Source organism: Rhinichthys klamathensis, unplaced genomic scaffold (genome assembly GCF_029890125.1).
Source record: "Rhinichthys klamathensis goyatoka isolate OS25496 unplaced genomic scaffold, OSU_Roscu_1.1 h1tg000186l_1, whole genome shotgun sequence".
NCBI classification, from domain to species: domain Eukaryota; kingdom Metazoa; phylum Chordata; class Actinopteri; order Cypriniformes; family Leuciscidae; genus Rhinichthys; species Rhinichthys klamathensis.
The window spans coordinates 2,037,570-2,062,268 of NW_026606714.1; the positions used below are offsets into that span (position 1 = coordinate 2,037,570).

At 37.3% G+C, this 24,699-nt stretch overlaps 1 protein-coding gene across 5 annotated transcripts in view; it reads left to right on the forward strand.

Moving 5' to 3' along the window:
• si:dkey-237h12.3 (teneurin-3) overlaps window positions 1–18,231 on the forward strand; it is a 160,245-nt gene extending 142,014 nt beyond the window's left edge. For 3 of the 5 annotated variants that reach the window (XM_056261857.1, XM_056261858.1, XM_056261859.1), the window contains 11 exons: window positions 4,191–4,440; window positions 6,261–6,281; window positions 7,430–7,662; window positions 8,663–8,817; window positions 9,916–10,796; window positions 11,527–11,702; window positions 11,806–12,041; window positions 12,573–12,869; window positions 15,225–16,836; window positions 16,980–17,110; window positions 17,330–18,231. In XM_056261857.1, the coding sequence (XP_056117832.1) occupies window positions 4,191–4,440; window positions 6,261–6,281; window positions 7,430–7,662; window positions 8,663–8,817; window positions 9,916–10,796; window positions 11,527–11,702; window positions 11,806–12,041; window positions 12,573–12,869; window positions 15,225–16,836; window positions 16,980–17,110; window positions 17,330–18,082 (4,745 nt within the window). In that variant the 3' untranslated portion in view covers window positions 18,083–18,231. The remainder of the gene's footprint in view (window positions 1–4,190; window positions 4,441–6,260; window positions 6,282–7,429; window positions 7,663–8,662; window positions 8,818–9,915; window positions 10,797–11,526; window positions 11,703–11,805; window positions 12,042–12,572; window positions 12,870–15,224; window positions 16,837–16,979; window positions 17,111–17,329) is intronic. The other 2 variants (XM_056261860.1, XM_056261861.1) reach the window with 1 other exon arrangement.
• Window positions 18,232–24,699: the final 6,468 nt, after the last annotated feature.

Below are 24,699 nucleotides of genomic sequence, written 5' to 3' on the forward strand. Positions count from 1 at the left end.
TGCTTCTATTTTGTATTTTTCTACTTTAATGCAAACAAAATATTATAAATTCTATTATCAGCATACATTTTTAACCGAAACATTTAATTTCAGAATAGTTTCTGGTTTGTCATTTCGCTTGAATGGCATGCAGCTCTCAAGCAGCTTGAACTCCACATGTTTGTGTAAAACCTGATAATCATGTTCTCCAGCATGATTTGAGAATGATGGAAGCAAGAACATCTGACCATCTGTGCAAAGGAGTTTACATGATCAATGTTACTAAGTTGCTTATGTGCTTAGTAACTTAGAAATGATGGTGGATTTTCAGTGAATCTTCTTTTACTGACGATAAGTTCAATGTTGTCTTTTTTGGACCCCACTGTAGGTGTCAATCGTTAACCTTTTTGGTGAATTTTTCCGATATGGCAGACTGCTTAGCCTGAAGCGTTTTTGCAAATGCAGCAGAACACCTAGATTATTTGATATTCAGCTTGTTTGCTTGACATTTACCAAATAGTTTTATTTATCCCATTGCTATTTGATCAGCATATTTGCTCAGTGAATAATCAATAAAGATAAGAATTGCATTACTGTAGATGACATTGAATAAAATTTCCATTTATAGAGTTTGTTGTACTTCATAGACATTGACATGTAGCTGAGACTGGCTGAGAATTACTGGCTGAGAATCAGTTTTTCAACTAAAGGTCTAGCCATTAAGGCACATGTTAATTAGGCCACAATTTACAACATCTATGCTGCATGGTAATGAGTAACACTAATGAAAATCATGCACTTTAAATGTAATTATTTTTTGACGCCGCTTGTAATTAGTGGTTCTTGCAACTCTTGCAGCACAGTTTGTGCTATGGATATCTTAAATTGTGTGGCTTGCTGAAGACATTTGTGCAATTACTTTTCTAAGCAATTGGTTTTATTGTTCCTGGATAATGATGAAAAGAAAAACAAACAAAACAAAAAAAACCTTTGTTGAATGATGAAGCCAAGCCAAAGGAACTAGAGTATCACAAAGACATGAGTTTTGGACTTTGTCAGAAGAAACCACCCAGAACACCTTAAAAACCGCATAACAATGTCCTGGCAACCACTCACAATGCCTTCATAGTGATGTCGATTATCGATAAATGTCGTTCTTGTTGCATAGGATTTAGTCAAATCTTTGTAGATATAGTTCATTATTGTCTTTCATGTATTTGAACAGTGGTTTATTAGTATGAGCAGGGCTTAATGAGATTAGGGCAATGCAATGCAGCAATCGTGGAGTTTGAATAAGTGAAAAGTGTCATTGGTTTGTCTTGCTGTCAAGGTCAGCGTCTTTGTTGAGTCACACTTAAAAGCAGATACCCAGACCAATTCATCTTACTTAATGGTACATTGTAGACCTCTGAATGAGAACAGCAGCTTCTATTGGGCCGGACGTTTTCGAGATCCCCTCTGACTATGTCTTCATTCCAGTCCTCCTCTCAATCAATTAATCAATGGCATGGCCTAATCAAGCAGGAACAAATTGCTATGCACCCTGCTTAGCTGCACATGGGAAGACATTAGCCATGATTTGCATGCAGTTCAGATTCGCAGAGGGTTTTGGGTCATTTAAGCTCTCTGTGAAACAGCTGATATCAGCCAATGACAGTTTACCACGTTTGCAGCTGAAGTGGCAGTCATCACACTACAGAGGAATGCCCGATGAGACTTGGCACAGGATGCACTTGATTTGTCTCCTCAGTGACAGGTGACTAGGGGTGTGCAAATCCACATGTTTTAAAAAACATCTTGTTGGTCTGTATAACTGGGCTGTTTTCAGGTTCACATGAACCCGATCAGACACATTTCTTGGGCTATGTACATAGGACACTTTCTTTTGTTCAAAAACAATTTTACAGAGTACAACTGAATGGAACAGAATTATGTTGTTTTGATATGTTTTTTTGGCTTGACGTGCCATTTTAAAAACACAATGCTTGTCAATGTTAGGATGCTCAAAAACAGATGCGATGTAATAGCAAAATATGTCTGTCTGAATGTTTGTTTTTTAATGGCTGATGCTTTAAAAGGGGATGTAGCTGAAGATGGAACTTTTTCCAGAAGGTTTTACTAACAAGCCTTTGTTTATTTGTTAAAAAAAAAAGGATTAATCAAAATATCATTACTAAAATATCAACATATCATCTTCTACATCCATTTCACGGAAATACATTTGATCACTCAGTCGTGTACCCGAGGCGCTCTGGCACTGATATATCTGTTACACAATATAAATAGAATATAACAAGATCTAAAGTCGGAGGAACATTTATACTGTCGTTATATATATCCCCATATCGTCCAGCCCTAAAACTGCTAAAAGGCATTATGGACATAACAGTATGACTGTCTGTAAAGCTGCTTTGAAACACTGTGTATTGTAAAAAGTGTTATACATGTAATATTGACTTGATTTAAAAGCACATCATTCTGAAAGTATACTAGATAAATCACACCTGCTAAAAATAACAAAACTACCTAGAAAATAAAATCATAAGTCGTCAACTGATCAGTTGTTGGACCAACTAGTCAACCACCGTGTTATCCATTATATGTGCTTCCATGATCAGAAAGACATTCAGAAAAGGATCTCTGGTCAGCTTCTGACGCTTAGGCTTTTCTTGTTTACATTCACACAAAAAAAACCCATTGAAACAAGGTTGAAGAGCTGTAGTCTTGGCAAAATGTCTAAACCGTTCAGATTCCTATAATTTGGATGAAACTCTGCCTCTGAACCAATTACAAAGCAGCGGCGATGGTGTGCAGCCACTGAGGTAGCTAGTGACTGAGCTTGAAATGTGATGGCCAGCCAATTGGAGTATAGTTCATTGCAGTGTTATTGATGTGATTAATAGGCCAAAGCAAGTGTTAGAAGTCTAACATGTTGCTCACTATGAATAATTTATGGCCCTGGGCATGGCACTTCCCTTTGAAGTTCCTCTTTGAAGACAACCCCAAAAAGAAACAAGTTAAATTTTCACAGGACTAAAATATTTATCTGTAATGACCTAAGCTCCTCACTCAGTCTTGGACTGAAAGTGGTGTTAAAGTGATTGAAACGATCAAAGGTTTTAGAAGCTGAGATCTACAGTATAGAGACTGGAAAATAAAGCACACAGCTGTGTAAATAATCACCTCTCGGGTGATCAAAATGTCTCTGGTTGGTACATTTAATGCCTGAGGATTGAGGACTATGCTTTTTTTATTTGGAGATTGCAAATTTGAGACAGATTACCTCTGGTTCGAGAGCAAAAAACAGCACAAAATTCTTGTAAAAAAAGTGTGAGACAAATACATTTATATTACTTAAATAGTGAAGAAAATATTACTATTTTAAGTAGATTATTTTATTTGAAAATGTATAAATTTCTTATGTAGAATGTATAAATATTCTTTAAAAATATTTTCAATAACAGTGAACTGACACAAATTATAGCACAGCTCATGTAATATTTCATGCAAACACAATATGTTGATCCTTTGGCTTATTTTTGGACAATGATTTAAAGCAGAGTGTGTTGTGTTTTAAATGTCATTGAAGGAAAAATAATACACAACCAAAATAACAAAGACTAACATCAAATAAAAATGGCATTCTGCTTAAAAGTAGACTCTTCAGGAAGTGCTAAATTTATTTCAAAAATTGAAGTCTAATCATCCATATTAATGGAACTGTTCATTATGGTAGCTCTGATGCCTTTAGCAGCTTAATTCTTTTTGGAGCTTCCTCATCAAAGTGCTACTTCAATGTCCACATTAATGGAGTTTCTAACGGAAGTTCGGGAAGATCACAGTGCTAAGTGCCCCCTTTTCATAGTGATGTCCAGGGTAGGAACTTTCATCTTTAGTTGAGTTATATGCTCAGGCCTTTCCATTAGAGCCAGAAAAAAACTGCCTACCCATTTTCAATCCCTCTTATAGATTATATGAGCATGTGAGATTGTGAAGTCACATAGGAATAGCATTTCTCATCTTGTTGCTCTCTGCAATTGCCTTTTTATTTGAATATTATAATAATTGTTATTGTGAAAATCAATAGAAATATTTTGTTAAAACATTGATATGATATGAAAGTAATAAGCAAACTGTTTTATTTTTCAATTAAATATTTAAAACAAATATTTTTATAAAAAAAAAATCTTCCACTTTCTCTGGTGTCTCAGGAATTCTGTATAAGGGAAGCGGTGAGAATATCTTCCTCTCCCAGCTTCCTCCCATTATCAGCACCATAATGGGGAATGGCAGGCGCAGAAGCATCTCCTGTCCGAGCTGTAATGGGCAGGCGGAGGGAAACAAACTGCTGGCTCCTGTTGCTCTCGCATGGGGCATCGATGGTAGCCTGTATGTTGGCGACTTCAATTACATCAGACGTATCTATCCGTCAGGCAATGTCACCAGTGTCATGGAGCTCAGGTGAGTGAGCACAACTGTGTGTGTGATTTAGTAGCACGGCAGCATGGAAAAGCTTGCAGAGTACTTGAGACATTTTGTGACAAATCACAGGATCCTGAGAGGCAGCGTCTAGAGATCCTCTCTCTACAAAGCATTTAATAGCATAACTATTTTTAATTCACAAAACATAGTCCTCATAAAAAGGAGAGTTTGCTTAATAGTGGCAATAATTCTCACAGCAGGTGATTTGAAGCCCGACAGTAATTGTCATGCAAGTTATTGGTGAATGCTGTGAATTTGTAAGCGGTGCTTTGATAGCTGCAGCACTGTTGAAAGGGGTTGAATTTAGAGATGTTTATATTTTAGAGTGTTGTGCATTACACTGTTAGAAAGGTAAACTCTGATCACCTCCTGTTCACCACACATTCTCAGTTTGAGGGTGATTTGTCTTACCCAGGATCTGAATCCTTTTTTTGTTTAATTTCAGATCTACATATTCTTTGAAATACTCAGTATTTTTAGAATAGACAAGTAGATTTTTTTTCAACACATTGTCAAACACAGTATGAAGGATTAGTGGAAGGATCTAAGGATTAGAATTGTTATTGTTAACTAAAGCTTAAACAAAAAAAATTAAAATAGTTTTAATTAACTGAAATCAATTTTTTTAAACGTAAAAAATAAATAAATAAATGTTGCCTTGGGGCAGCTAACTGAAATACTTTTAAATCATTTTAAAATACAAAAATGACGAACTAAAACTGAAATAAAATAAATTAATGCTAAAAAAGATAACACTTTTTTTTTTATTACCTTGTCCAAGGAAGAAAGACACCACCAGCCCTGCATACCCTAGTTAAAACTTGTAACTAGATGTAGTACATACATACAAATACATACCTAAATATCACTAAAAACATATTTTAAGGATACTTCCAGCCCTGGAAACATGAATAAATGATTAAAACATTTTTTTAAACCAACACTTAACCATCATTGTAAAAGATTTTATATCATGTACTCCTTTGATTTCAATTGGCAAAATGTGCCAGAGTTGGAAGCCCTTTATAAAAAAAGCTCTTTGCCCTTGTGTAGTTCTACGAAAATCAATTCTACAATTTCCACCTACTGTACTCCTAGTGGTTCTACTATTACCATCCTATTACCTTGGTTACCAGTGGTGCCTTATAATGCAAACATTTAAAAATCAGTTTTATAAATGACAATTTGATAAAATTCGCAAAACTTAGCATATTTTATTTTTTAAATATGATAGTGATGCTATCGATTTGGCTTTTTATATATTATTTTAGAGACTGTGATAAAAAAAATTAAGGTGTAGTATAATCAGGGTCATTTGTTTGAGTCCAGACTGTAATACAGTAAGACATATGAGACAACAAAAGTTACAAAACAAAAGTTACTGTAAAATAACAAAAGCACATTACAAAATTACTACATTTTAAAGTTAAATGAAAATGAAAACTGACAATATCTAAAAAAAATAATAATAATAATAATTTTGAACCAATTTTGAATAATTCTAAAATAATAATAAAAATAATGCACAATATGAATTAAATAAATAATAATAAATATAAATAAATACTATAATTATATTTAAATAATATTAAAATATTTAAGGATGGTAAGGGTTCAATTTAAAGGTATCCTCAATTGGATTGTGGAGAATAAATGCAGTGGTCACCAGTGGGTTCCTGAACTAGATGGACAAGGGGGTGATGTGAACTAAATAGAATAAGTGTATACTATTTTACCTAAACTTGTCTCACTATATTTTCTTACTTTATATTTCCCTTCTTTTTTCAAACTAACCAAAGAAATAAGGATTTCAGGCACAGGTAAGTTACATTACAATACATGGTCTGAGAGGTCGACACGACAGATCTCGTCACAGTTGTTGTTGATGTGAATAGAGGCCGATCCTCAAAGCACATGGCTGCCCACAGGTGTCCCACATAAACTGGCTAGATGTTGTTATTTTTAAAGGACATGTATGTATTACAAAATTTTAGATGGGATAGAACCCTTTGGGACACATTTTTATAGAAATATCATCAAATGGATTTAAAAGTCCAAAGGGTGTATATAGAAAACTAACCTAGTTTAGTTACCAATCCCAGAAGATGTCAAGGCAGGCACATTTTTATAAGAGATGCACATCACCTTTTTCTGTCTGTCAAAAAGATTTACTCAAGCCATGCAAGAGGACTTTGGATTATGATGCAGTGGCCAACACCTTTAGCTGAAAGAAGTACCACTATTTCACATTTTCACATTTGGATTTTACACAGGCCAATGCCTGTGAGTGTGAATTGGTTTCCAAACAGTCCAAGACATTGATCGAATAGAGCGCACTCAGTGTGCAAGAATAGCCTTGAAATGGCTTTTGATAAAACGTGAAAAGATTTGTCTGATCCCAGAGGAGAATGTCACTGAGCTCCACACCATCATCTACGAAGTGCCGACTTGACTGGTCATTTAACCACTAATGGCATGTCTGGAGGGGCCACACTACCTCATTCAGTGAGGTGCAGACTGATTGGGAGGCAGAATTAATGAATGCAAATAAGCGTAGCTTTCGGAAAAGCCATCAGTTGTTGACAGTCATTAAGATATGCATATCACCGCATCGCAGAGAACCTTTCCCCGCTAGGGAACGAGAATGATTGAAATGATCTGGCAGTCTTGAAGTCGTCATCACAGCCTCCACAAATATGTTCCAGTCACATCACATTTACTTCCCTTTCACACATTCTTTTTTCTTCTGCCCATCTGTCAGGAGCTCACACCCTTTTGATAGATGCGTAAAAACATGCTGCGATTCTTTCAATGTCTTTAATGATATTAATATTCTAATCAGTCTCTCATTTCATCTGCCATCTCCAATTGCAATGTCAGACCAATAATTTATTGCCGCACTGCCTCAGCTTGACAGCAGACTAATGTCTTAGCTAATAATGCTACTGTTTATATCTCTCTCCCCAAGTAACAATCCCGCTCACCGCTACTACCTGACCACGGATCCGGTGACAGGCCGGCTGTATGTGTCCGACACCAACTCCAGGCGCATCTACAGCCCGCAGACGCTCCTGGCCAGTTCAGAGCCCCAGCAGAACGTGGAGGTGGTGGCGGGAACAGGAGACCACTGTCTGCCTTTTGACGAAGCTCAGTGTGGAGATGGAGGTCCAGCCACCGAAGCTCTCCTCACGGGACCCAAAGGTATTGTTAGACGATCATTAAAACTGATCATCAAAAGGGTCATGCATTCATTTCACAAAAGGAGTCAAATAATAACTGCTAATAAACTGCTAAAATGCTTGAGATGAATCTTCTGAGGCATACAACACACTTTGATTGACATGAAAGATCATCCCAAAGCTCTGTGAGCTTTTAACAGTGTATTATGTACTGAGGTTTTTGATTGGCACCTCAGCGAGGGAAATGGGAACTGACAGCCACGGGATAGGTACTAAATTATTTGACTGAGCCAGACACAACAGACTTGTCTGGAGAATATAGACAACCTATTTCATATAATCTCATCAGGCAGAAAAAGAGACGTTTTCATTGTTTTGCAATAAAATGTCATTCACACATGAATGCACGTATGGCATGATGGATACATTAGGTATCATATTTCTTGTGGGAACGTAATGCGTTGAATTGATGGGATGTGTGCAGAGATCTACATTCTGGATGTTATAACTATAAAAAAGTTAGAAGCATTAATGCATGCATGCATTTTCCTCGGTTGGGACTGAGATTTTCGCCATAATGTCAGTTCACTTCACTGTGTTTTTGCCAGGCACACAGACTCTTCGTGCTATCACTCAGCTAAGCACGAATTTACCAAGAGGCAGTTACTATAGCAACCCACACTTTTATAATTTGGGATTAAAAGTGGGTTTGATGCTTTCCCACTCCATGCTTTTGTCAAATACCTTGAGCTGACTTACAGACCAACTGAGACAGAGTGAGGGAGAGCGAGCAGAAATGCTAGAGGGAGGGAGAGATGTTCTAATACATCCTATTCCACTTTCTCCTTAAGAAATAATTCAGCAGTGGGAGGCAAGATGTGAATAATTGAGGGCGATGCTTTCTGCAGTGACCTGAATAATGGGAAGCCAAACACGACACATGTACCCGCTGCCTGGATCAGGCAAGCAAAGAGCACAGCTGTGTGACCTGCACATTTCGTTCCTTCCTCTCTTCTCTCCAGGGATTGCTGTTGACAAGAACGGACTGATCTACTTTGTGGATGGGACCGTGATTCGGAAGGTGGATCCAAATGGCATCATCTCCACTCTGCTGGGGTCCAATGACCTTGCCTCTGCTCGACCTCTGAGCTGTGACTCAGTTATGGACATCCATCAGGTGAAAAGTTAAAATTCTTAAATCAACACACTAAAGCCATTTATCAGACCCTTTCAGTGACCTAAATGAGTTTTGGTCTTAGTTAATGTCGTTTTTTTTTTTTTTTTTCATGCAGTGTGATTTAGGAAACAATGAAGTGATCGGCTGTTATGTTTTGTTTTTTTTGTATACCAATACTAATGCTGAAATCAACAGTAAAAAAAAAGAAAGGCCAGTGGTCGATATAATTCTCAAATACACATAAAACTAGCGCAAAGATATACACAAAATTGGTTAATTTTTTATTTTTTACTCAAAATTAAAAAGAAAACATTATCACTTTACAATAAGATAAATGTTCTTTACATGTATTATTCTATGTTATACATTAATATCATGAACAATGAATAACAATTAAAAATAAAATTATTAAAAATTATTATAGGTTAATATTAATTTAGAAATATAATATTTTGACATTATATTCATGTTTGTTAACATTCAAAATGAATTCATTAAAAATTATTTAATTTATTATTTTTGGTTGATATTCATTCCTAAATATATTATTGTTCATGTTTGTTTAAAATTAAATTAAATTAAAATGTTATTATTCAAGATTAATATTAATTTATAAATACACTATTGTTTATAGTTCATTCATGTTAAAATGTAACATTAAATAATTAAAATGATTTAATGTATTATTCTAAGTTAATATTATTTCATAAATATACTAGTTCACGTTTGTACATAATACATTAACTAATGTTTATAAAACTTGAAATGTTAATGTATTAAAATATCATTATGTAGAAAATACAATTAATCTAGATTCATAAATGCCGTTAAAAAAAAGTGTTCATTGTTGTTTCTCATAATCTATTTCATTAATGTTAACATATGCATCCTTACATAAAATGATCTATCGATAGTTCTGGGAAAATACCATATTTGTTAATAAGCCAAGCAAGTAGGATTTAAATATCAAATTTTTACTAATGTCTGTCTATCATAAAAAGGAAGGAATACATTTTGCCTAAGTGAAGTTTAATAAAGTATAATATCTACATATCTTCTTGAACAATGCATTTTTTTTCTCATTCATCTGCCTTTTAGGTGTCTTTAGAATGGCCGACAGATCTGACTGTTAGTCCGATGGATAACTCATTGTTTGTGCTGGATGGCAGTGTGGTTTTGCGGATCACTGAGGAGGGGCAGGTCAGCGTGGCAGCAGGCAGACCCCTCCACTGCCCCATGCCTTCTACAGACATCTTGGTGACAGAAACACAGCGAGCCACGCACACCCATCTGGAATCCCCAAGTGCCATTGCCGTCTCTTTCAATGGAGTGCTGCATGTCGCGGAGACAGACGAGAGGAAGATGAGCCGCATACGCAGCGTGGCAGCAGATGGCGAGATCACTCACCTGGTGGGGTCGCCTTCAGACTGCGACTGCAAGACCGACGTCAACTGTGATTGTTACCTAACAGGAGACGGCTTCGCTAAAGACGCTCGGCTAAATGGGCCGTCTTCCCTTGTGGCAGCTCCGGATGGAACCCTGTTCGTGGCCGACCTGGGTAACATTCGAATTCGCGTGATTGGAAAAAACAAGCCTGCACTTAACAGCATGGGCCTGTATGAAGTGGCATCGTCTGCGAAGCAGGAAGTGTACATGTTTGACATTAATGGCACACACCAGCATACGGCCAACCTGATCACTGGAGACTTCAAATATAACTTCAGCTATAGCAATGAGGGAGATCTGACCTCAGTGGCCGACAGTCATGGGAACACACTACGGATTCGCAGAGATGCCAGCCGCCTTCCTGTCCGCATCGTTGCACCTGACAACCAGGTTATTTGGCTAACTGTAGGCTCGAGTGGTGGGCTGAAGACCCTTGGCACACAGGGGCGTGAACAGGTGTTGCTAACTTACCATGGCAACAGTGGTCTCCTGGCAACCAAGAGTACTGCCAATGGATGGACAACATTCTATGAGTAAGAATGCTTGAGCGTTTCTGCTTGTTGCTTGTGCTTGCTAGGGCAAATATCTCTATAATTATTGCTCAAATTATGTCAGCGAGTATTAAGCATTGGCCTGTAACTTACTCAACCAGTTGAAATAACTTTTATAATTTATCAGAATTTTGCCTGGTGAGTAATAAAATAGGAAAAATCCGAGACTTACATTTGAAATAGTACCTAAACAGGGGTCGGCAACTCCGGTCCTGGAGGGCCACTCTCCTGCAGAGTTTAGCTCCAACCCAAATCAAACACACCTGAACAAGCTAATCAAGGTCTTCAGGATTACAAGAAAGCTAGAGGCAGTTGAGATTTTATCAAGCTTGGAGCTAAACTCTGCAGGACAATGGCCATCCAGGACAGAAGTTGCCCGTCCCTGACCTAAATAATTTCTAGGGACCACTATCCACCTTATTCCACAGCTATTTCCCATGAATCTGCAAGATTTCTGATTTAATAACTGCTATAGGTAAACAAATAAAAAAAATAACAAAGTGCAGTAAACCACAAAACTAATTGCACTGCAATGTTTATGATAATGAATTAAAATAATATAATAACAAATACTGTTTTGCAACATTAAACAGCATGACGGACTGGTTTTATATGGCTAAAGTAACTGAATAATTCAAATGCCTTTTAAACTTTGTGCTTATTCATATGGGTTACATTAAATGCAGCACCTTAATATCACTCTCTCTTTCAGCTATGACACAGAGGGACGACTGACCAATGTAACCTTTCCTACTGGAGTGGTGACCAGTCTGGCCTATGACATGGATACTGTTTCTACAGTAGAAAGAGAAAGTTTTGAACGAGATGAAGCTGCAACCATAACGACAAACCAGTCAGCAATTCATAAGGTCCTCACATTACACCAAGGTAACACTTGTGTAAACAGACAAATCAAATAGATGCACTTGCATTCTCATAGGATTTTTAAAATGTTCTAGCTTTTCTGCTAATTTATGTTGCCTTTTTGCAGATCAGCTGAAGAACAACTATGTGATTGGTTACGACCACTCCTTGTGGATTCTGTATGCCAATGGAATGAACACCCACTACCAGACCGAGCCACATATTCTGGCTGGCGCATCCTCCCCTACGCTGGCACGGAGAAATATGACCCTACCTGATGACAGCGGGCAAAACTTGGTGGAGTGGCGTTTTCGTAAAGAGCAGACGAGGACGAAGGTCACAGTGTTTGGACGCAAGTTACGAGTATGTACTGAAGGCTAATTACAGACGAGAAAGAAGTCTTATTCTCGTTGAAAATAACCACAAGACCATTTCATTCTTAAATCTATTAGCCTTTCTTTAACACAAAGCACTTGACATCTGTCTTGACCTCATTCATAATAGGCACTTTAAAAACCATGCAAGATTTCTTGCTATGTTTTTTATTTAGATGTGAATTTTTGCAAATGAAATCCATTAAATAAATTTGGCATGAAGAAGTGGCTGATCTAAGAGTACAAAAATGCCACTTTTACAGTGGTTAAATAAACCCGTTCTAAAATGTATGTTGACTACATTGGAAGATGATTTAATAGTTTGAAAGCGACACAGAGCCACTTAGTTTTATTAAGTATTAATCATGAGACTCATCTTCACTCTATGAATCAAGTCAAAATTTCTGTTGGAAACCAAGGCAACTGACAGATAAAAACATCTGCCAGTTTTCTAGTAAATTTTCAGCCATTTTACTGATGCCATACCAATTTTGTGTCTCTTCTCCGCCTGCTCTTCAAGGTAAATGGACGAAACATTTTGTCTGTTGATTATGACCGAGCGCTGAGGATTGAAAAGATCTATGATGATCACCGTAAATTCCTTCTGAAGATTGGTTATGACACTGCAGGTCAGCCCACTCTCTGGATGCCAAGTAGCAAGCTGCTTCCTGTCAACCTCACTCGCAATAGCAACGGGCAGTTGAGTGCCATACACTGGGGCTCTGTCTCAGAGAGGGTAGAGTATGATGGACAAGGCCGTCTGCTTTCTAGGACATTTCCTGATGGGAAGACCTGGAGCTACACTTATCTGGAGAAGGTAAAGGCCAGCGGAAATTGCTTTTAGTGATGTATGTGATATACAGTAGACATCAAGAGTTTTTGTCAGTTGACTCTGTCACGTGTACACCAGCATACGGCCAATAGGTAAGCAGTGTACACATGACAGTCAACTGACAAAAACTGACAAGTCTACTGTATATCACATATACATCACTAAAAGCAATTGTATGTGCATTTATTTGATTAAAAATACAGTAAAAACAGTACAATGATCACATCGAAGAAGCATACAATAACAACAAACTTTTGGAAACCGAAACATGAAACCACATTTCCAACCCTTATCCAAAAATTTTTTTAAAGATGGAGCATCCATACTCTTCCAATGCTATAGATTCTCCTGGATTGAAGAAGTCCAAAGACCAGAAGTGTAGTCGTCTAGTTTCGATGTTTGTATAAAGTGCATTGAATAAATTCCTAGAACACAAGAGTTTAACATTCAAAGGGACTTTAGTGTTAAACATATATCTAACAGACATTTTATAACCTCCTTCCAGTTTTGGTTTTGGACAAGTTTGGGATTTTTGTACATTCCAAAAAGAAAGTGATATACGGTACCTTTCTTGTTTAAACATTTAGTACACACATCTGGAATATTAGCAGACATATGATGAAGTTTAACAGTTATGTACATTGAGATATGTTCTCATTAACAACTTATATTGAAGTAATTTAAACCTTGTGTTTATCGTCTGGGTAACACTTTATAATAACTGCATGTTATTAATCATTTGTTAAGCATGAGTAAACAGTTAATTCATCATTTTATAAAGCATTAATATACATTAATAAGCAGTTTGTAAATACAGCTATAAACGCTTTTTTTCTTGATTTATAAGCATATCTATAATGCGTTTAATAATTGTATTTTCATACTTTGTTAATGATCAATTAATAATTTCTAAATGAAGTATAGCATTATTTACAAACAAGAGTTGTCAGTCATTCATAAGATCACTTAGAAAGTGTAAGTAAATGTAGTAAATACAGGTAGTTATAAAGCATTTAGTAGTGGTCAGTTAACTATTTTGTGAGCTAATCTAAAGTGAGGACTATTCATGCCTTTAAAGCATTTATAAAAGAAAATTTGAAGGCGCATCAATCTTCTAAACAGTAAAATGTAACAAACACAACACAGTGATACAGAATATAGAAATATTTAACAGCCTTTAAATCTCCTTTATAAATGCTTTACAAGGCATGAATAGTCCTCACTTTAGATGAGCTCACAAACATAGTTAACTGACCACTACTAAATGCTTTATAACTACCCGAATTAACCCTGAATTACAGCATAAATACATGTTAATAAAGCATTTATTAACACACTAAGTAACCATCACTATATGTCTGAATAATAAGATGTATGAATGTACATTTAAATAGTTTATTAATCATTTACATACACGTTCTAAGTAATCTTATGAACCACTGAAAACTCTTAAATAACTGGTTTATAAAAATGCAATTATTCATTTAGACATAATAAATTAATCATTAATAAAGGATGAAAATACAATTATTAAATAAATTATAGATATGCTTGTAAATCAAGAAGAAAACATTTATAGCTGTATTTATAAACTGCTTATTAATGTCTATTAATGCTTTATGAATGATGAATTAACTGTTTACTCATGCTTAACTAATGATTATTAGCGTGTAGTTATTATAAAGTGTTACCAAGCTGGATTTTCAGCAGCCATTACTCCACTCTTTAGTGTCACATGATCCTTCAGAAATTCTGGTAGGCTGATTTGGTGCTCAGAAACATTTATTTTTAATATCAGTTTTCGAAACAGTTGTGCTGCTTTTTTGTGAAATATTTTTTTTCAGGATGCTTTGATGAATGGAAAGTTCAAAAGCATTTTGAGCATTTATTTGAAATAGAAACATTTTGTTACATTATAAATAAATTTACTGTCACTTTTTATTTTTAATGCATTCTTGCGAATAAAAGTATTCATGTCTTTAAAAATAAATACAAATCTTACGAAGCCCAAACTTTTGAACAGTATATACCCAAAAATGGGGGGGGGTTATATTTTATCCTTATAATAAAAGTAGACCTGCAAGATATATTATATGATGAGCACAAGACATGCTTGAAACTTTTCGTCCCTTTAACTTTTTTTTGTGGAAGTTGATATTTGGCTAAATGTAATTTGGTTTTCCACAAAAAGGAAAGAAAAAACATGGGTATAAACTGATATGAAGGCCAGTAAATGATTTTAATTTTGGATCCTAGTTATATCCAACTAGTGTGAAGATTAACCTAAGAATTAGTTGATTCATCTAGATTTATGCAAGGTATGTTTTCTTCTCGTTCTAGTCCACGGTCCTGATACTGGCGAGTCAGCGGCAGTACGTCTTTGAATATGACCCACAGGGAGGCCTTTCTGCAGTCACTATGCCCAGTGTGGCACGCTACGCTATGGAGACCATACGCTCTCTGTCTTACTACCGCAACCTTTACCATATGCCTGAGAGTAATGCTTCTGTCGCCGTGGACTACAGTGAGGACGGGCGGCTCCTGAGAGTGGTACAGCTGGGCACGGGGCGGAGAGTCCTTTACCGGTATCGCTGGCACAACAAACTCTCGGAAGTTCTGTACGACAGCACTCGTGTCAGCTTCACCTACGATGAGACGGCAGGTGTGCTGAAGACGGTCAATCTGCAGCGTGAGGGCTTTATATGCACCATTAGATACAGGCAGCTCGGCCCCCTGGTAGACCGGCAGATCTACCGCTTCAGCGAGGACGGGATGGTAAACGCTCGCTTCGACTACGCTTACGACAGTAGTTTGCGTGTGACGAGTGTTCAGGGGGTTATCAATGAGACCCCACTGCCCATTGACCTCTATCAGTATGATGACATCTCAGGGAAGGTGGAGCAGTTCGGCAAGTTTGGTGTCATCTATTACGATATCAACCAGATCATCTCCACCTCTGTCATGACTTACACCAAACACTTTGATGGGCACGGTCGGGTACGAGAAATTCAGTATGAACTCTTCCGTTCTCTGCTCTTCTGGATCACAATCCAGTATGACGATATGAGCCGAGTCACCAAGCGGGAGATTAAGATTGGCCCGTCCTCCAATGCCACCAAGTATAGCTATGAATATGATGTGGACGGGCAGCTGCAGACTGTGTACCTCAATGAAAAAATGACATGGCGCTACAGCTATGACTTAAATGGGAACATACACCTACTGAGTCCAGCAAACAGTGCACGAATCATGCCTCTACGATATGACCTACGAGACCGCATAACTCGTCTTGGGGACCTGCAGTACGAGTTGGACGAAGATGGGTTTCTCCGCCAGAGAGGTCCTGAGATCTTCCAATACAACTCCAATGGCCACCTAGAACGTGTCTACAGTAAATCCACCGGGTGGTCTGTCCAGTACCGTTACGATGGTTTGGGAAGAAGAGTCTCCACAAAGTCCAGCATGGGACAGCATCTACAGTTCTTCTATGCTGATCTGAGCTACCCTAGCAGGATAACACATGTCTACAACCATTCAAGCTCACAGATTACCTCTTTATACTATGACCTGCAAGGACACTTGTTTGCAATGGAGATCAGCAATGGAGCAGAGTTCTACATAGCCTGTGATAACATAGGATCACCACTGGCTGTCTTTGGCAGTGATGGCATCCTCCTCAAGCAGGTTCATTATACGGCCTACGGCGAGGTCTACTCAGACTCCAATCCTGACATGCAGCTGGTGATTGGGTTTCATGGAGGACTTTATGACCCTCTAACAAAACTGCTTCATTTCGGAGTGAGGGATTATGACATCATGTCGGGTCGCTGGACTTCACCTGACTTCATGCTGTGGGAGAAAATCAGCAAGAACCCGGGACCTTTCAATCTCTACATGTTCCGAAACAACAACCCAATAAGTAAAGTGCAGAAAGTTAGAGACTACTTAACAGGTATGGCATGGATTCACTGCATCTACTGTATCCACACCTTAAAATAACTTCTGCAAGTAATATATCTGCTATATATTGCACATTTCCCCCCCATTGTAAATTTTAACTAGATTTTAAATTTATTCATTGATATTTTTCTACAGATGTAAACAGCTGGCTGGTCACATTTGGGTTCCATCTCCACAACAGTATTCCTGGTTTCCCCATCCCCATTTCTGAGATGACACAAGCCTCATACGAACTGGCCAAAAGTCAAGTGTGGGATGACCTGACAGTAAGTTTGTTTTAGATGGATATCTTCACATAATAGTTTTAGCTATTTGTATTATTAATAGGTTTTTTTTTTGTACCATTATATGTTAAAATAATGGTGGAATTTGTTAAATTAATAATAATTTATGAATATTTTATAATAATAAAAACAACAAAAACATTTTTGGAATGGAACTAGAGCCACACGTTTCTCTAAAATGTTTATCATCTTCTTTTGTAGGCCAGCTTTGCAGTCCAACAGCATGTCATCCGACAAGCTGAAGCATTTTTAACATTTGGAGATCTGCCACAGGTTGAATTCACCCATAGCCAAAGGGCTGATAAACCCTGGCTGTGGTTTGCCTCAAGCGATTCATTGATAGGTCGTGGGATCATGTTGGCCCTTTACAAGGGCATTGTGATAACTCGTGCACTAAGCCTGGCTAATGAGGATTGCGTCAAGGTTGCCAACATCCTCAATGGCGCCTTTTACTTGAAAGACTTGCACTTTATTGTGGATGGCAGAGACATGCACTTCTTTGTTAAAATGAATTCTCCTGAAGCAGACCTGGCAGCGCTGCGGCTGACTAGCGGACGGAAAGAACTTGAGAATGCAGTGAACGTAACCGTGTCACAGTCCACAGCTGTATTAGGGGGCCGCACCCGGCGGTTCGCAGATGTAGAGTTTCAGAAAGGGGCTCTCTCCCTGCACGTGCGCTACGGGGCATCTCTAGATGAGGAACGAGTGCGTGTTTTAGAGATGGCCCGACAGAGGGCCCTCGCCGTCACATGGGCACGTGAGCAGCAGCGGGTACGAAACGGAGAGGAAGGATCCCGACTATGGACCGAGGGAGAGAAGAGGCAGCTTCTCAGCAACGGACGGGTGCAAGGCTACGATGGATACTATGTGCTGTCAGTAGAACAGTATCCTGAGCTAGCCGACAGTGTGAACAACATTCAGTTCCTCAGACAAAATGAGATTGGCAAAAGGTAGTGAACAGACCATGATTAGCCACAACCACTCTGTGCGATTTGTAATAGAAGAATAAGTTAAGCGGACACATTTATGATGTTCTCAGAGTTTGAACAAACTCTACTACTCCTAGTCTAGTAAGAAGAGTACAACCTGGGGGGGGGGGGGGGGGGAGCATTAAAACAACGCTGTGCGTTGTGAATCATTGTGTTTTCTCAAAACCTATTAAAGGCCTTAACAAGGTTACAGTTGTGGAGCACAATGAAATTATGAACTTAATAGCATCAAGAGACGGGCCAGATTCTGTTGATATCTTTATTTAACTATTTATTGATTATTCGTTTTTACAGGCACTATTCAAATATATCCCTAAAGAGAAAAATGAAAATGTTTACATATGCATATCACTGTACCACTGCAAAAATACCACATTTGATGTCAGGTGGTTTATTGTAGCCAGCTATACACTGTTATATTTTTTATATTTATTCAGATTTGTCCCTCTTTCCTGTGCATTTCATGAAAATCATAATAGGAAAAAAATGATTTTGTTGAAAATCATGTCATTTGCAATGAAAACTCTCCTAAATATGATTTTAGGTGTTTTTTGGGTTCATTTTTTATTTATGTCTGGGTCTACTTTGTTACAAAAACATGTTGTTTTATAAATGACATTTGACCGTTTGATTTGCAGTTATTTTACGTCATACATTAACTGAATAAACTGTACATGAAACAAATAAAATGGCAGCACAGAAAATATGTAAATGTCTGTATTTATGTAAATGAGTGTTTATCTGCATATTTTTAAAATTAAAAGCAATTATTTGCTCATTTGGTTACAGGTCCCAAGGGAAATATTTATGAAAATGGTTTGTACTTAAAAGAAAATAAATTATAAAATTACTTATTTTTGACTGTTTTTACTTCTTTAAGCACAGATCAAATTAAAATCAGGTTTATCAAGAACATGATCAATTTGGCTTAGTTTCATGGTCTAACCTTTGTAAAAGTTTTTGCTAAATCAGATATACAATAACATCACGCTGTAAATAGTACATTGGGTTTAATTTGTCGAGCACTTTGATCACTTGATTTAAAAAAAAAAAACACATTTTAACGCTAGATCGCATCTTATTTAACAAACGAACGAAATGAATGCTCTGCTAGTTTCCTGGAGATTATTTATTTATTTGTATTGGTACATCCGTGCCGCGAGATTTTTTAAAAAGTAGTGGGGACAATATCAACCCTGGCAAAAAGTGGTGGGAACATGTCCCACCTGCAAATTACACGCCTATGCGTGAGAGGTAATGTGAATTCATTTTAATTAAAGACAAGACTGCGTGAGTCATAAGTAAAACTCACTTTCATCTGCTTTGGAAATAGTACGAGGGTATATTAATGGTAATCCCTAAATATTCATTTAAATGTATTTGCTAAATCTGATTTAGCCTATGAGTGATCAAAGGCAGAGTCGTCGGGATCAGCATGAAAATGTGCTTGCTGTGTCACTGAAACATGTACACCCTCTATCATGTGATTTCTTTAAAAGTGGTTTATGACCACACCGGTGCATCATAAAACGTAGCCTATATGTGGTAATTGCGGTTTTTGACCACTGCGAGATCATAAAAAAAGATGCTTTCTCATTGAGGTGTCTGATAGGACACAAGTAAACATGAAACACTGCATCTAATAAGTGATGATCACTATTTCAGTGTCCTCTCACAGATGTCATTTTAAAATCAACGTATTCCTTGGTCAGATGCATGATCACGATTCAAGCTCACAGATTAATAATGTTGATGATCAGGCAAAGTGGAAGCATCTGGATGCGCTGACAGTTTATTCAGGCAGGAAAGATGTGCTATGCTCAGAGGTGTAAAGTCCAGGTTCAGAAAGTAAAAGTCCTCATCAGTATTTTGTTCCAATCACATTAGCAGTTAGCAGTTTAACAGTTTTATTATCAGTTTTTCAGCCAGGAGATAGAAATCAGCTGACTAAGTTCATGGGTGGTGGCAGTGGCGCAGATAGGATTTTTTAACTGGGGGGGACCAAGCTGTCAGCAAATGATTTAAACTCAATTCGTTATTTTGCCTAATTTTGGCTTAAACTAGTGCAGTAGTTTCTTTATGTAATTTGGGCTAATGATTTGCACTAAAAAGCCATTGGGGGATTCTTGTTTGAAATCATGGATAAACAACAATGAACAAAGGTAAACAAAGGCCTGATAGTATGCCAATCACCCACCAAATCTTCATGTATTCAGCAAAGTATGTTTTATTTAAACATTTGCTTATCTCAGCATACAAAGTCTATCATTATGAACAAAAAAGCAAAGAACCTATGTGCAAAAAATAAAAATAAAATAACAACAACATATTTTCTACTGTGGCTGCCCTCCTGCAGATCCTCACTTGACTGACTAGGGCCTGCTTTACTGTCATCAGACATCGCCTGCAGGCCAGGAGGACAACATTTTAAATCTTATAATTTCAGTTAACCCTCTATACCTCTATAGAATGTGAATATCAATGTGAAATACAACATATTCCTGAGAATTAATGGCTAAAACTACTATTTCAAAAATATCTAAGAATAACTAAAAAAAAAAAAATTTAAGTGTTAATTACAATTTTATTGCAATTTATAGATTAGAAATATCTTTCAAATGATGTATGACATATTAAGAAATGTTTTTCATAGCCCATAATTTAAGAATCTATATCCTCCGTTGCTCCGTACAATAAAAAAAACATGATTTCCTGCTATAAGAGGATGTCAAAAGTTTATGTAGGCCTTTATTTGTTGTTTGCATAAACCTTGCACCACACAATTTTACTTATAGTGGTTTACACGACAGTGAACATACCTCATCAATTTATACAGTACAATGGGTTAAATGATAAAATAAAACATTATTTCCTGACGACGATAAATTGTTTGATTTATCCAACCATTCTTTTTGTGTTCATTCATTATTTGTCTCTGTCCACTCACCTAAATGCATAGTTATGGTCTCCACATTTTGCTGTTTACTAAGTGCAAAAGCCTTATTGTCAGACTAGCTGTTCCCCTTAACAAATCTAATCTGCCACATCTGGGAAAGTCAACAGGCATAGGATACTTACATTGTTTGTTTTTTGAAAAAACGAGGTGATTGTTTTTGTTTTTGTCTCTTCATTGTCTTTATGTGGCATCTATACAGTCGATTTTGTTCAGTTCAGAAAATCACCGACTCAGCTCAGTCATAGATGGTATATGATCACTATGGTTACCGGTCCGCTCCTACAGGCACGATTAAGGTAGCTACTAGCTCCTCATAGGACCCTGGCGACGTCACTCAGGAGGAGTCGTAGCACACACACAGAGAGAGAGAGAGTGTAAACGTCGGTGGCATGAAGGCATCGTGTGTTTATTGACAACAGAACAGTGTGTAGTGAGAACGTGGACAAAGTAATGGTGACCGGTGTAGATCAGCCTGCGCCTGTCCCGACCCGATTCTGAAGCAGCGGCGGGCCGGGACACTCTACTTTGGCTAATGTACATATAGCGAAAACATTGGTTAATCCTCTGTTTTACCGATTTTTGTCACCTTTTGTAGGGATAGTGAGGGGGGGACGGATCGGGTCACTATAAATCTGGGGGGGTCATGTCCCCCCCGTCCCCAGTGCCATCTGCGCCCTTGGGTGGTGGAATAAACATATGACAGGACTTCTACTTTCTGACCCCTGGACTATACACCTCTGGCTATGCTGATTTAGGACCTATGTGTGCATGGTTCATAATCATATAGTTATAAATGTATGTATTTGAGGTTTAGAGGAATGTGTGATAAGACAAAGTCTGAACATTTTACAAATTAAATATATAAGCACATTCAATAATATAAATAAATACAAAAAGCTACTTTTCAATTTCGGGTTTAAAAAAAGGGGGGGGGGGGGGGGGAGATGGCATTGTCCAACGGGGGGCGTCTCTGCACACGCAAAGTTGCGAGCACAATCTCTGTCTCGCGTGCGCGCTCGCTCTAGATTACGGGAGATTTTAACTATGTTGCGGTATAATTAGTCGATCACGAGTGGCTCAACAGGTAGTTCTATAGATAAACTCATCTTTCAGGCATTTGACCGACCGGGTTGACACTTCAGCGTGAGAAATCGGGAGTGTGGCGTGTGAGCGTGTGAAACCAATCAAATGCGTGTCTCACGGCCAATGCGTGAGAGTTGGCAGCCCTGAACACGACAATGTATAAAGGGCTCCATAATTATTATGGCCCCGTAGAAACAGATTTTGTAAAAATAGGCTAACGATTGCGTCATAACCACTCGACTCTCTGTCGCGCTGTACAGAAATAACCGTACAGACAGGAGGAGAAGCTCGCAGGCAATCGGGGGGACGTCCCGTCAAGGGAGAAGCCCATAGATAATGAGTCCATAAAAGCAACGGAATACTTATTGCTGCTCACTCACGCCAAAGAACTCTTTGCTCAAGTTCCCCGTCTCTGCAAGATTAACGTTGGCAATTTTCACGCACAGCTACTAGAAGATTAACGTCTGTCAGACAGGTTGCTCACGTCATCAAGCTTAGTTTGAGTCGGTTTGAGTCTGCGCGTCAGGAACGGAAGTGCTCAAAAATCGTTAAAAATGGGCTTAAAAACTGTCTCAACTGAGCTCCAATGAGATGGCTCTGTCCACTTCTTATACTGTCTATGGTTGCAGTGTCAGCAATTTTTAAAAACACTTGTTTTTGTTATTAAAGGTATGTTTCAACCCATGCAACAATTCTAATGTTTTAATAACATATCCTAGATTACACTGGACCTGATTTTAAAACATGTCTTGTACAAATTGATATAAAACAAGTTTTGAAAATGTTGTGGTGACATATGTGTGCACCTGAAACAGGTCTCTCTGTGGGCAGGGGTGTGGTTAGCTTGTGCCTGCTTACATCACAGGGCACCACAACTTCCAATAGGAAAATTCAACTGCAGTAGCCACCGTTCAACCTGAAGAGGGCAGTACTCAGACGTTTTTACACCATATATTGTAGAATTAAAACACTTTATACCCAAATGTCCAAAAAATTAAATGAACAGCAATAACAAAGCACCAGTCTTATCATTAACTAAAAAAAGTTGGTTTAGGGTTTACCCTTTAGTGAAATGTATTTTGAAAATATTTTGCTTACCTGTAACTAAAACAGGTATGCAACATATGGTATAAAACACCATATTTATTTTTATTCAGTTTGCACATTTTCGAGTTGTGAAAAAATAATCAAAAAATGTATTTCTGGTTAAACCATATACCTGAAAAGGTCACAGTTATGGTCACAGTTATGTGGTTTTGAAATATGTGGCAAAGCAAATAAAATGCAAAAACTATTACTTCTGAATTTTTTTTATTTTTTTTTATTTATCTTCCCAGAAAAGTAATAATTTTGAAAATGTTGTGGAAAAGAATATAAACAGAAAAAAAAGTTATTTAGCAAGAAAACTGACAAAATGGTTTTTTTTTTACAAATGAGAAATAAAAGCCCAATGTGACATATATGTAACATAAAAGAATTATCATAAACGCCCAATGTGACATATATTATGTAACATTACAGATCTTTGACAAGGAGTGGTTGTATTTAAAAAACAACAGCAGAAACATGGTTTAAGTGGTCCATTTAGTCTGTTTTATATGCCCCATAATTTTCCTATAAGGGGAAATTGGTCCGGGTTCTTATGGGTTAAAAAAAGCAAGCAAAATTTTCTCTGACATATGAACCAGACTAAAGCTCTGCTGATCTAAAGAGAGATCTAGTGCTAAACTTAATTTCGTTCTACATATAGATGGTGTTGGTTTACTTGTCATATCACACAGACGTTTTTAGTTAGTTTAGAGTGTTAGTTTAGAGACGTTTTAGAGTGTGCAGAGTTATAGCTTTGTAATTATAATTTTGCAACATTTTTAACCGGGCATTGCTAAATAGAATGTAAAAAATAATAGGTATGACCGATTATTTTCACAATGAATATTCCAACAATAAGAAGTGCACTAACAACAACATGCAAGACATAGGCCTACACTTATTACATGCAAGACATACACTTATTTAACTGAAAAAAGAGTGGAATTTTAGACACCATCATCTATGGCAATATATCTGTCTACGCATCTGGGTAACTTAAACCGCACTCGTTGGGTCTTGTTTCAAACGGCGAAAACGAGTTAAGAGGACTTCAGTGTTATTAAATTGCTTTGTTCGCGTTGTTGGTAGAAATAGTTATGAATAAAAAATAAAAATAAATAAATAAACACAGAAACATAAAAACAAAACAAACAATTAAAACAGGATATTAGGTAAGTATCAAAACGCCAGGGAAAATAGATATGTTTTCAATTTTGATTTAAAAATGTAAATGGAAGGTGCAAGGCGGATCTCCAGAGGCAATTGATTCCATAGGCGGGGGGCAGCAACTGAAAAAGCTCTATTTCTATGGAATCATTTTTGTGCCGATAATAATGAACGTAACTTTTCAAGAAACTAATGAAAATAAAAATTGAAATTGAATAAAATATCTTTGAAACTGAAAAAGAATGAATCGCAAGCAATTTTTTTACTTTGTTTTTAATACACTGCAT